At 43.0% G+C, this 12,353-nt stretch overlaps 1 protein-coding gene across 1 annotated transcript in view; it reads right to left on the bottom strand.

Moving 5' to 3' along the window:
* The window catches only part of CFAP92 (cilia and flagella associated protein 92 (putative)), a gene marked incomplete at both ends in the record, with an annotated part of 65,730 nt that overhangs the window by 8,255 nt on the left and 45,122 nt on the right, over positions 1-12,353 (bottom strand). The window contains 2 exons of the mRNA XM_080811197.1: positions 10,183-10,480; positions 12,116-12,310. Of these exons, the coding sequence (XP_080667323.1) occupies positions 10,183-10,480; positions 12,116-12,310 (493 nt within the window). The remainder of the gene's footprint in view (positions 1-10,182; positions 10,481-12,115; positions 12,311-12,353) is intronic.

Below are 12,353 nucleotides of genomic sequence, written 5' to 3'. Positions count from 1 at the left end.
GGCATCTACCTTTGGCTTGGGTCATGATCTCTGTCCTGGATTGAGTCCTGCTGCTTCCTCTCCCTCTGCCACTCCCCCTGCTGTGCTCTCTCCCTCTCTCTCTTAAATAAATAAAAATAAAATCTAAAAAATAGTAAAGCAAAGGATAAAGTGGACACAATTCCCCAAGCCACCCCCCCCACACACACACACACATCATAGCAAATAGAAATAAGTAAAATTGTAGTTAGGAAGGAGGAAGATAGGACTTCCAGGACGGTGGAGTAAGGAGCTCAGTCCTCTCCTCAAGAAACAATAAATCTGGATGAAATTGTCAAAAGCAACCACTGGAAATTGTCCAAAGGCATACAAAAAATTTAGATATGTTTACTCATAAAAATGTGCTGAACTTCAGGAAAGCACAGTAGGAGTTTGTGTCGGGCACTTAACGGCAGTAGTTCTGCTGGGGCATGCCAGTCATGAAAATCCGCGGCTGCTCTGCTCACTTGAACGTAGACTTACTCAATTTGAACTGCGGCTTGGCAAACCCCACGTGCGCAGCTAATTATAAGCAACAATAGCAATCTCAGCAGCAAACAAACAGAGCCATCCCCCTGCTCAGCAGGCCTGAGGTTGCAATCCTATATGCGGCAAGCAACAGGCAGGCAAATTAATAAAAATTTAACGGGGAGATACAGGAAATGAGACAGCCATAAAGGACCTTGACACGCTCTTCATACATCCCTTGCTGACTGCCTGCCTGCATATGCAGAGGAGACATGAGAGGGCCTGTGAAAAGTCAAAGCCAGAGCCAACTTTGAATGCATGCCCCTACCCACACGCAGATCCACTGAAACAGGTTGGAAAGCTGGCTGGCTAGAGGTACGCAACTTCTAACCATTTACTGGCTGATCACTGATTGAAGCAGACATGACGGTGACTCCAAGGAAGCCAGGCTTAAAAATAAAAAGCAATTTTAAAATCAGCAAAGAGGGGTGCCTGGGTGGCTCAGTTGGTTAAGCAATAGAGTCTTGATTTCGTTTTGTTGGTTAAGCAATAGAGTCGATTTCGTTTCAGGTCATGAGATTGAGTCCCACAGTGTGGAGCCTGCTTAAGATTCTCTCTTTCCCTCTCCCTCTGCCCCTCCCCCCACACTCATGTACACACACAAACACACACACACACACACACACACTATCTAAAAACAAAACGGATGCCTGGGTGGCTCAGTTGGTTAAGCATCTACCTTCAGCTCAGATCATGATCTCAGGGTCCTGGGATAGAGTCCCACATTGGGGGGGGTTCCCTGCTCAGTGGGGAGTCTGCTTCTCCCTCTGCCTGCCACTCCCCCAGCTTGTGCTCACTTTCTATCAAATAAAATCTTTAAAATATAATAAAAGTAAAAACAAAACCAGGAAAGACAATCAGCTTGCTACAGACCACTGAGGAAAGAGATTCCACATATTTTGTGCAAGTTATTAAATAACAGCCACCACCATCACCCTTCGGGAAAAAAAGCAGAATCCAGAGCTGCTGCAATGCATTTCCAATGTCTAGTTTTCAACCAAAAATTAGGAGGCATGCAAAGAAATAGTAAAGTGTAAACCTTAATTCAGGAAAACACAGCAGTCATTAGAAACTGTCGAGTGAATTCAGCTGCTTGACTTAACAAAGAGCTCAATGCAGCTGTTAGAAAAACAAACTAAAAATTATTTCAGAAATTTAAGGAAATATGCAACAATGAGTCAAGAAATAGGCAATCTGAATAAAGAGGTATTTTCAAAAAAAGCTATATGAAGACTGAAGTTGTACAGTAACTGAAATGAAAAATTCACTGAAGGGACATAACAGATTTAAGCTGACAAAGAATCTGAACCTAAAGAGAGAGATTATCCAGTCTGAGGAATAGAAACAAAAGAATATTTTTTTATATTAATAGTGCCTCATGACCTGTGGGACATTGTTAAGTGAGCCAACATGCACATAATGGAAGTCTGAGAAGGAGCAGAGAAGGAAGAGCAGAAAAAAGTATTGAAGACATTAAGGCCTGAAAGACTGACCTACTGATCTAGGGAAGCTCAATGAACCCCAAGTAGGGTGAATCTAGAGAGATCCCCCCCCCCTGTACATATTAGAATCAAACAGTTGAAAGAAAAAGACAATGAAAAATCATAGAACAAGAAAAAAATGACTCACCATGTGTACAGAAACAATATAAATAATGGCTTAATATTCATCAGAAACTATAACAGAAACACAATGTAATGATATTTTCAAAGCGCTGAAAGAAAAAATATTCTCAGTAAATACCAAGTATTTTATGTCAAGCAAAACCCATCTTTCAAAAGTAATGGTGAAATAAAAATATTCTCTGATAAAGGTAGAATTTGTAGGTAGTGACCTGCTTTATCAGATATACTAAAGGAGGTCTTTTGAAACCGAGAATAAATGACACCAGATGATAACTAAAATCTACATTAACAAAATCACTGGAAAAGATAAATACATAGTACATATAAAATAGTATATAAACACTTTTCCTTCTCTCAAATTCTAATCTGGAAGACATGATTGCATAAAACAATAATAAAACTACATTTGGGGATTGTTTTATACACACACACACAAATATATTGTAAAATAACGACATACAACAATAACAACATAAAGGAGGGGGAGGAAATGGAACTATATTATAGAAGTTTCTACATTTTACCCTAATAAAGCTAATAATAATCTAAGCTAGATTGTGATTTAGATGGATATAATGGAAGACTCCTAGAGAACCCACTAATAACTTTTTTTTTTAAGATTTTATTCATTTGACAGAAAGAGATCACAAGTAGGCAGAGAGGCAGGCAGAGAGAGAGGGGGAAGCAGGCTCCCTGCTGAGCAGAGAGCCGAATGTGGGGCTTGATTCCAGGACCCTGAGATCATGACCTAAACCGAAAGCAGAGGCTTATTAATCCACTGAGCCACCCAGACACCCCACTAATAACTTTTTTAAGGAAAAAATTCAATGAAGGAATTAAAATGGTGCACTAAAAATACCTGTTCAACACAAAAGGAGGCAGTAAAGAAACAAAGGATCAAAATCAATATTAAATATATTTAAGAAACGACATAAATCCAACCTTACCAATAATTATATTATGCATAAATGGACAATCAACCAAAGTTTGTCAGACTGGATTTTTTTAAAAAAAGATCCAGCTATCTGCTGTTTAAAGTAGACACGTATTAGATGCAAAGCCACAAACAGTTTGAGAGTCAAAGAAGGGTGAAAAAATATGTAGTATGCAAAGTGGAAGAGAGCTGGTGTGGCTACATTAACATAAAACAAAGTGGTTTTTAAGAAATGTTACTAGAAACAAAAAGACATTTCATAATGATTAAAGTCAGTTCATCAGGAAGATATAAACACAAACGTGTAACAACAGAGCCCCAAAATATAATAAACAAAAATCTACAGAACTGAAAGGAGAAATAGATGATTCAACCATGAACAGAGACTTTAATACCTCAATCTCAACAACTGACAGGACAACTAGAAGGAAAATCAATGACACAAGACTTGAACAAATAGAGCTGGCCATTATATAACATTATGTAACACTCCTCCCAGTGTTAGAAGAATATATATTTCTTTCAAGGCTAAGGACGGATCTAGGCCATAAAACAAATTGTAATAAACTTCACAGGACAGGGGCACCTGGGTGGTTCAGTCGTTAAGCATCTGCCTTTGGCTCAGGTCATGATCCCAGGGTCCCGGGATTGAGCCTGGCGTCCAGCTCCCTGCTCGGCTGGAAGCGTGTTTCCTCTCCCACTTCCCCCGCCTTGTGTTCCCTCTGTCAAATGAATAAATAAAATCTTTTAAAAAAATTCACAGGACAGAAACCATATAAGGTATGTTCTCCAATCACAACAAAATTAAATTCTAAATTTCTAAAATCCATAATGGAAATTACTAAATATTTCGTGGTGAGTGAAAATGAAAACCAACAAACCAAGTTTATGGGCTGCATCTAAAGTAGTGTTTAGGGGGAATTTTGTAGCTGTACCTACATGTATAAAATAAAAAGATCCAGATCAAAAACATAACTTTGCTCCTCAGGAAACTAGAGTCACAAATTGAACCCAAATAAGCAGAAGAAATTACAGTTTAGAGCAGAAAAACATGAAATAGAAAAATAGAGAACATAAACTCCAAAAATGTTCTTCAAAAAGATCACCACCATTGGCAAATCTTTAGCTAGGATGACCAAGAAAGAGAAAAGATACAAATTAGTAAAATCAAGAGTGAAAGAGGGGACATTCTACTAACTTTATGGAAATTAAAAGAATTATAAGAAAATTCTATTAACTACCATTTGTCAGCAAATTAGGTGACTTAGATAAATGGACTGATTCCTAAAAAGACACAAATTATCACACCTGTCTTAAGAAAGATATCTGGGGGCACCTGGGTGGCTCAGCGGGTTAACCTTCTGCCTTTGGCTCAGGTCATGATCTCAGGGTTCTGGGATTGAGCCCCGCATCGGGCTCTCTGCTCAGCAGGGAGACTGCTTCCCCCGTCTCTCTGCCTGCCTCTCTGAGTACCTGTGATCTCTCTCCCTCTCTCTGTCAAATAAATAAATAAAACCTAAAAAAAAAGATATCTGAATAGACTTATCACAAGTAAAGGGATCAAATTAGCCATTTAAAATTTACTCACCAAGAAAAGCTCAGGCTTAGATGGCTTCACTGGATAGTTCTACCAAATACTGAGAGAATGAATGCCAACATTTCACATATTTCCAGAAAACAGAAGGGTAGGAAACACCAACTCATTTTACAGGGCCAATACTACACAAGTACTGATGTCAGACAAAGCTATTAAAAGAAAAATACAAAATATTAGCAAACTAAATTCAGAAACACACAGATCAAAGATCATGTGCCCTGACCAGGTGGGATGCATCCCAGGAATACAAGATTGGGTTAACATCCAAACATCAAGAAATGTAATACATTGTATAAATAAAGGAGAGAACCTCAATAGAGGCAGAGAAAAAAAAAAGGATTTGACAAAATTCAACATTTATTCATGATAAAAACAAACTAAGACTACAAGGAAGCTTCCTTAGCTTGATAAAGCGCACTCCAGTCCTGCAGTTAATACCTAACGTAATGGTCAAAGATTGCTTTCCCCTCAAGATCAGAAAGCAAGCAAGCAGGTGTGCTCTTACCACTCCCGTGTGACCCTGTACCATATTCTAGAGGCTTTAAAGTAAAACAGGACGGGGGTAGGGGTTTCGGAATGAATACCCCCCACCCCCTAACTCTTAATGTGGCTGTATTTGAATAAGGAAGTAATTAAGGTTAGATGAGTCATAAGAGTCGAGGGTGGGGGGGACCCTGATCCCGTAGGATCACGGTCCTTATAAGAGGAGGAACCAGGGAGCCCACAGTCTTTCTCCCCACACCTGCATACGCAGAGCACATGGCAAGATGCAGCCACCTACAAGCCAAGAGAAGAGGCCTCAGAATGAGACCTACTCTACCAGCATGTTGATCCTGACTTCCCAACCTCCAGAACTGTGAGAAAAATAATTTCTGATGTTTAAGTCACCCAACCTGTGGCGTTTGTATGGCAATCAGCACAGACTAATGCAGGAAGGAAGGGAGGAAGGAAGGAAGGAAGGGAGGGAGGGAGGGAGGGAGGGAGGGTGGGTATCTAGATTGGGAAGGAAGAAGTAAAATGGTCTTCACCCATGGATGGTATGATCCAACTTCAAAAGATTTCGGGATATGAAAGCAATATAAAAAACCAACTGGATTTCTATGTTCTTACCACTCAAGAACTAAATGATTCCATTCATAGCAGCATTAATTTCATGAGGTCTAAGACTTGTACATGAAGGATATTAAAGAAGACCCAAATAAAAGTACAGACAGTCCATGTTTCTGGCTTAACAGCTTCAAAATTGACAGTATGGCAATTCTCCCCAAAACTGATCTATAGATTCAACACAAGCCTTATGAAAATCCCCCATAAGTTTGGTTTTTGTTTTTTGGAGGTTTTGGGGGGTAGAAATCGGCAAGTTGATCCCAAAATTATACGGAAATGGTGGGGGACCCAAAATAGTTTAACAATTTTGAAAAAGAAGTTAAAGGACTTACACAACCCAGTTTCAAAACTGCCACTAAAGTTCTAGCAATCAAGGTGATGTGGGGCTGGTATAAGGATAGACGTCTAAGTCAATGGAATACAACAGAGACTAGAAATAAACTCCTGCATTTATGGTTAACTGATTCTTGACAAAGGTGCCAAGGCAATTCGATGGGGGGTGGGGATGGGGGGATAGTTCATCTTTTTGAAAAGTGGTGCTAGAGCGGCGCCTGGGTGGCTTGGTTAAGTGTCCAGCTCTTGGTTTAGGCTTAGATCATGATCTTGGGGTCATGGGATAGAGCCCGTGCTGGGCTCTGTGCTCAGCAAGGAGTCTGCTTGAGATTCTCTCTTTCTCCCTTGGCCCTTCCCACTTGCACACGCTCTCCCACTCTCTCTCTCTCTCTCTCTCTCTCTCTCTCAAGTAAATAAATAAATAAATATTTTTTTAAAAAGTGGTGCTATCCTCATGCAAAAAAAAAAAAAAAATTCAGATCCCTACCTTGCATTACACACACACACACACACACACACACACAATTGGTCAAAATTGTTCAAAGGCCTAAAATGTAAGCTAACTCTAAATCTCCTAGAAGAAGGCATAGAAGAAAATCTCTGTGACCGTGAATTAGGCAGAGCTCCTAGCTATGTCATCAAAAGCATGAACAATTAGACTAAAACACTGATAAATCGGAATTCATCAAAACTAAAACCCTTTACAGTTACAGAGTTTTTCTTTACACAATTAAGAAAGTAAAGAGACAAGCCACAGATAAAGAGGAAATATTTGCAAATCATAGTTCTGATTAAGAAACTATATCCAGAATAAAGAACTCTTGCAACTCAACAAGAAGACAACCTGATTTTAAAATGCGTGTAAATATATGAAGTTACCAGAGATAAATCATCAATAAATATATTGAGATATCCAAAATCTTAAATGATTATAACATGCAAGTTAAAACCATAATCAGGTACCATTACACACACATACCAGAATGGCTTCTGATCAAAAAGACTGGCAATAACAAGAGTTTGTGAGGATGTGGAGAGACCAAATCCCTCACAGGCTGCGTTCTGCGGTGTAAAATGGTGCAACTTCATTGTAAAACTGCTAAAAAAATTCCTTAAATTTACCACATGACTCAGCAATTCTACATCTGGGTTTCTACCCAAGGGAAATGAAAATATTTTCATGTAATGATCTGTCTGCCAATGTTCATAGCAGTGATATTCATAATAGTCTCAAACTAGAAACAATACAAATTTCACCACGTGGGGAATGAGTAAATTAAAAACATGATACATTCAATCAATGGAATAGTATTCAGCAGTTTTAAAAAGGAACTATCAGTATGCTCTGCAACATGGACGAACCTCCGAAAGGGGATGCTCAGTGAAGGAAGCCAGACACAAAAGATCCCAAACTGTCTGATTCTGTTTATATGAAATGTCTAGAAATGGCAAATTAGAGACAAAAAGCAGATCAGTGGCTACCTGGGGCTGGAGGTGGGAGCAGGGATTGACTTCAAACAGGCATAAGGAAAAATTTTATGGGAATGGAAATGTTCTAAAACTGGATTGTGATGGTTGTACAACTCCATAAATTTACTTAAAAATTATTTATATATACTTACAATGATTAAATTTTTAGTAGGTAAATTCCATCTCAGAGTAAGGATAGAAAAAATTAAATTATGGTTGGGTTTCAATTATTGATTATGGTATGGATAAGCTAGCTAAGGCCATTTGAAATCACCAGTAACTAATAGAAACAATCTTTTTAAAAATCTGGGATGATGTTTCCAGGTGCTTTCAACCAAATATAAGTGATATGAAGATATTAAGTAAATTGTGCAAACATATTATAAATTTTATAGCCATGTTATCATAAAATCTTCAAGATCCTTCGATAAATGACATTAACAAAACAGCATTAACCCATAAATGAATATGATGTAGTCATGTGATGTAGTACTTGTGTATGTGTGTGCACATGTGTGTAAATATGTAAGTGCACTGAGATGGTAGAATAAGGGGGTAAGGGAGGACTGCTAATATTCCCAGTTGTTTGACTTTTTTATAGGCCTATCTTCAGTCTTGTTTTGTAATTTATAAGGAATTTAAGGAAAATAACAATCGGAACATACAGTACATATAATACTTTACAGAATATGGCCAAGGATGTAAACAGAGGAAAATGAGTAGGCTTTCTTGTTAAACAAGAAAAAATAAAAATGAATGAAATAGTCAACACAAGAAAGTAGGAAGGTAAGGGCACCTGGGTGGCTCAGTCAGTTAAGTGTCTGCCTTCAGCTCAGGTCATGATCTCAGGGTCCTGGGATCGAGCCCCTGTTGGGGTCCCTGCTCAGTGAAGTGCATGCTTCTCCCTTTCCCTCTGCACCTGCCCCCTCCCCCGCCCCCACTCATGGTTTCTCTCAAATAAATAAATAAAATCATTTTTAAGAAGGAAGAAGCTAGGGCACCTGGGTGGCTCAGTGGGTTAAGCTGCTGCCTTCAGCTCAGGTCATGATCTCGGGGTTCTGGGATCGAGTCCTGCGTTGGGTTCTCTGCACAGCGGGGAGCCTGCTTCCCTCTCTCTCTCTCTGCCTGCCTCTCTGCCTACTCGTGATCTCTCTCTGTCAAATAAATAAATAAAATCTTAAAAAAAAAAAAAAGAAGCAGCTAGCAAGGTGTACCACTGTGGAAGACAGTATGGAAGTGCCTCAAAAAATTAAAACAGAACTACCATATGATCTTGGGTATTTACTCAAAGGAAATAAAACACTACTTTGAAAAGATAAATGCACCTCTATGTTTGTTGCAGCATTATTTACAACACCCAAGAGATGGAAGCAACTCAAGTGTCCATCGACTGATGAGTGGATAAAGAAGACATGGTATATATACAATGGAATATGTCTCAGCCATAAAAAAGAATGAGACCTTGCCATTTGCAATGACATGGATGGACCTAGAGGGTATTACACTAAGTGAAATAAGTCAGTCAGAGAAAGACAACTACCACGTGATTTCACTTATATGCAGAATCTAAAAGGTAAAATGAACAAACACAAAAATCTCTTAAATACAGAGAACTTATAGTTGCCAAAGGGGAAGTGGGTGGGGGGATGGGTGAAATAGATAAAGGGCATTAAGAGGTACAAACCTCCAGTTACAAAATAAGTCGCAGAGACTCAAAGTACGGCATCAGGAATATGGTCAACAATATTGTACTAATGTTGTACAGTGACAGATGGTGACCACACTTATTGTGAAAAGCACTGAATAAAGTACAGTCCAGTCACTATGTTGCATACCAGAAGCTAATATAACATTGTATGCCAATTATACTTCCTTAAGAAAAAAATTTAAAGAAGTTAGAAATAGGAGAAAGATAAAGTTTTAAAATATTATAAAAACATAAAAACTGAAGTAAATTAGAAAATAGAAAAAATAAAAAAGAAGACTGATAGATCCAAGAGCTGGTTCTTCTGTAAAAACCTGAACACTAATGGGGAAAAGCCTCTTCACTGGTTTTCATAAACAATATACACTTTCAAAGCTTCTGAGAGACTTTCTTTTCCCTAGAGATTGGGGTGGGGGTGCTTCACAGAGCCCCTGGGTGGACAACTTCAAGCCCTTGGTTTTTGGTTGGTGTGGAGTGAGCAAGGCTCTCTCTTGCCATTCAGGCTGCAGAGCACCCAGCCTTCTTACACCTCCCCAGCCTCTCAGCTCCTATTCTGTTCCCCTTACACATTGAAGAACACACACACACCCCAGTTCTTCCTTTGAGATGAACTCAGGGGCCAAGGTAAAGGTGATAATCCCTAAGAGCATTCTTCTCCCTTGCAGGGAGGATGGGGACTGAGGGCTGGGAGTGCACACTTCTGACCCGGTTCAGCCCCGCAGCCTGCACCCCCTGCCCACCCTTCCCAAGATCAAGGGAGATAAAGAAACTGGTCATGGAGCCTGTATGTCCCCACAGGTGACTGGACAGCCCCAAGGTGAGCAGAGGCCAGGGACCCCTGACCCCAGGAGGAGAACACGCCCACCTCGATGAGGCTGGGCTCCCGGCCTTTGCTCTTGAGCACCATGGTGTTCTGCCACTGCAGATACTTGTCCCTGTGGGCCTGGATCTCGTAAGCCAGCGTGGATTTCCGACTTAAGAAGCGCTCAGGATGAGGGGCGGGCCGAGACGGCAAGACCATCCGTTTTCCATCTGCGAGATCGTCCTGCGAAATGGGCAGCCCCAGCTCTTGGCTCAAGTCTTTGACCATGGCGGAGGAAGGCAGCAGGCCTCTCGTGATCACCTCCCTGAGCTTGGTGCTGTGATGGCAGATGGAGTAGATCCTGCGAGACAGAGGGCCACCCACATGGCCTCACCTACCTTTCCGAGGGTGTTTACCAGTCCCGTTTTCCAAGAGAACGTGCAGCTCGAGAGTCGTTTGGCTCATCCCAGCTCACAGAACTCAGGGACTCAAAGCTGAGTCTACCCGGACGAGCCCACCAAAGAGAATGCCTCCTTTTCACTCTCCTCACAGCCCTCAGAATTTAAGGCTTCCCACAATCCACTCTGATTATTTTTCAGCTGCTGTGGCCCACCCCTTGGCCTTGCAGATGCAAATAAAGCCCTGAGGAAGGCCGCTACCTGGAACGCAGCAGACACTTAATAAATAGCAGTTTTCTTTCTTTTCTCTAAGACAGGGCCCAGCGTCCCCTCACTGACCGCTGGGGCTCTGGACACCCAAACGCCCCAGCACCTCCCCAGCACGCGAGCCTGCTGAGGCCCCCGGCACTGCCCCCGCTTCCTGACTTGCAGCTTCGGCGTGCTGTTGTGGGGTTCCCAACCCACACCTGCCTAGCCTCTCAGGTAGGGCTGTGGGGGGAGAGGTGGGAGATAATAGGACTCAGTCCCCTCTCTCCACGGCCCTGGGCGCCCGCCCTTCCTCTCTCTCCCAGCTCCACCCTCTCCTTTATTAATATATTTGATAAGCTGGGAGCTGACTCTCAGCCAGGGCTGTTGCTGGCTTTAAAGCTTAAAGAAATGGTTGGCATCCCCCGCCCCTGGCTCCAGTGAGCAGACTGTCCCCTGATGAAGGTCTGCTCGCTGACATTCAAGGCCAGCCCTTCCCGACGTCCTGAAAGAACCAGCCACTCTGTCCTTCACTGCCCCCACAGAGCCCGGCACAGGCTGGCCATGGTCCCAGGGCTCCCACTGCACTAGGCTTGGCCAGTTTCCACTCCAAACTGGGGGTGCCTCACTTGGCCCTCCTGCTCCCCACATGAATGGAGAAGGCCCTCCGGAAGCGTGAGCCATGCTCAGTCCTGCAGAAGGAGCACACGGCTTTGCAGGGTCACAGGCAGAAGGCCTGGGGGAGAAGGGGAAAAGGGGGAGAGGTTCACCAGCCCTGGCGCAGAACAGCAGGCACAGAGTGGAAGATCTAGATCTTTGGAGGACGCCTTTCTGCACAGGTTAGGGAAGAAGCAACGGAAGCAAACATGCAGCTGGAGAGGAAACTGTTCCAGGCCTGGTGGATCTGGTTCTGGTCCCCATCACTCACTGCTCGGGCTGTTCTGGGCTATTCCCCCAGAATGGCAGATAGCTTCGTGTGACCTGTGTTCGAGGAAAGGGTCTTCCTTTCCCCAGTGTTTCCGAACCCCCTTGGGAGAACACGTGGACTAGAGGGAATGACACAGGTTCGGGGTCCCGGGAACTGAATTCCACTCCTAGGCTCAGCCTCTTTAGGCATAAAGAAAAATAAAAGCTGGGGCGCCTGGGTGGCTCCCTCGGTTAAGCGTCTGACTTCGGCTCAGGTCATGATCTCAAGGTTCTGGGATGGAGTCACACCTGGGGCTCCCTGCTCAGCGGGGAGCCTGCTTTCTCTCTCTCTGCCCCTGGAGGGTCCCTGCACCGCCCCCAGCGGCACCACCTCCCCGTGGCCACCCCCTCCCCGTGGCCACTCCCTGGGAGGTGGCCTGGCACACCTGTTCAGGGCCTGGAAGGCCTTCTGCAGAACGCTGTTGCGGACGTAGAGCGCCGAGCGCTTCATGAGCTGCGACAGCGGCTTGAAGAGGTGCACCTGGTACAGGACCGTCTCCAGGTCAGCGTAGAGGCGGTGGCGGAACCGTAGCGCCGAGTTGTAGAGCACCTTGTGTTTGCCCTGCTCTGCCCTGGTGATCCTGCAAGGAGGCCGAGGGGCGGGGCCTTAGCGCCGCTCTGGGG

This window comes from Martes martes, assembly GCF_963455335.1.
Source record: "Martes martes genome assembly, chromosome: 1".
NCBI lineage: Eukaryota > Metazoa > Chordata > Mammalia > Carnivora > Mustelidae > Martes > Martes martes.
Note: the sequence above shows the minus strand (reverse complement) of the source record. Positions and strands in the feature narration are given on the sequence as shown.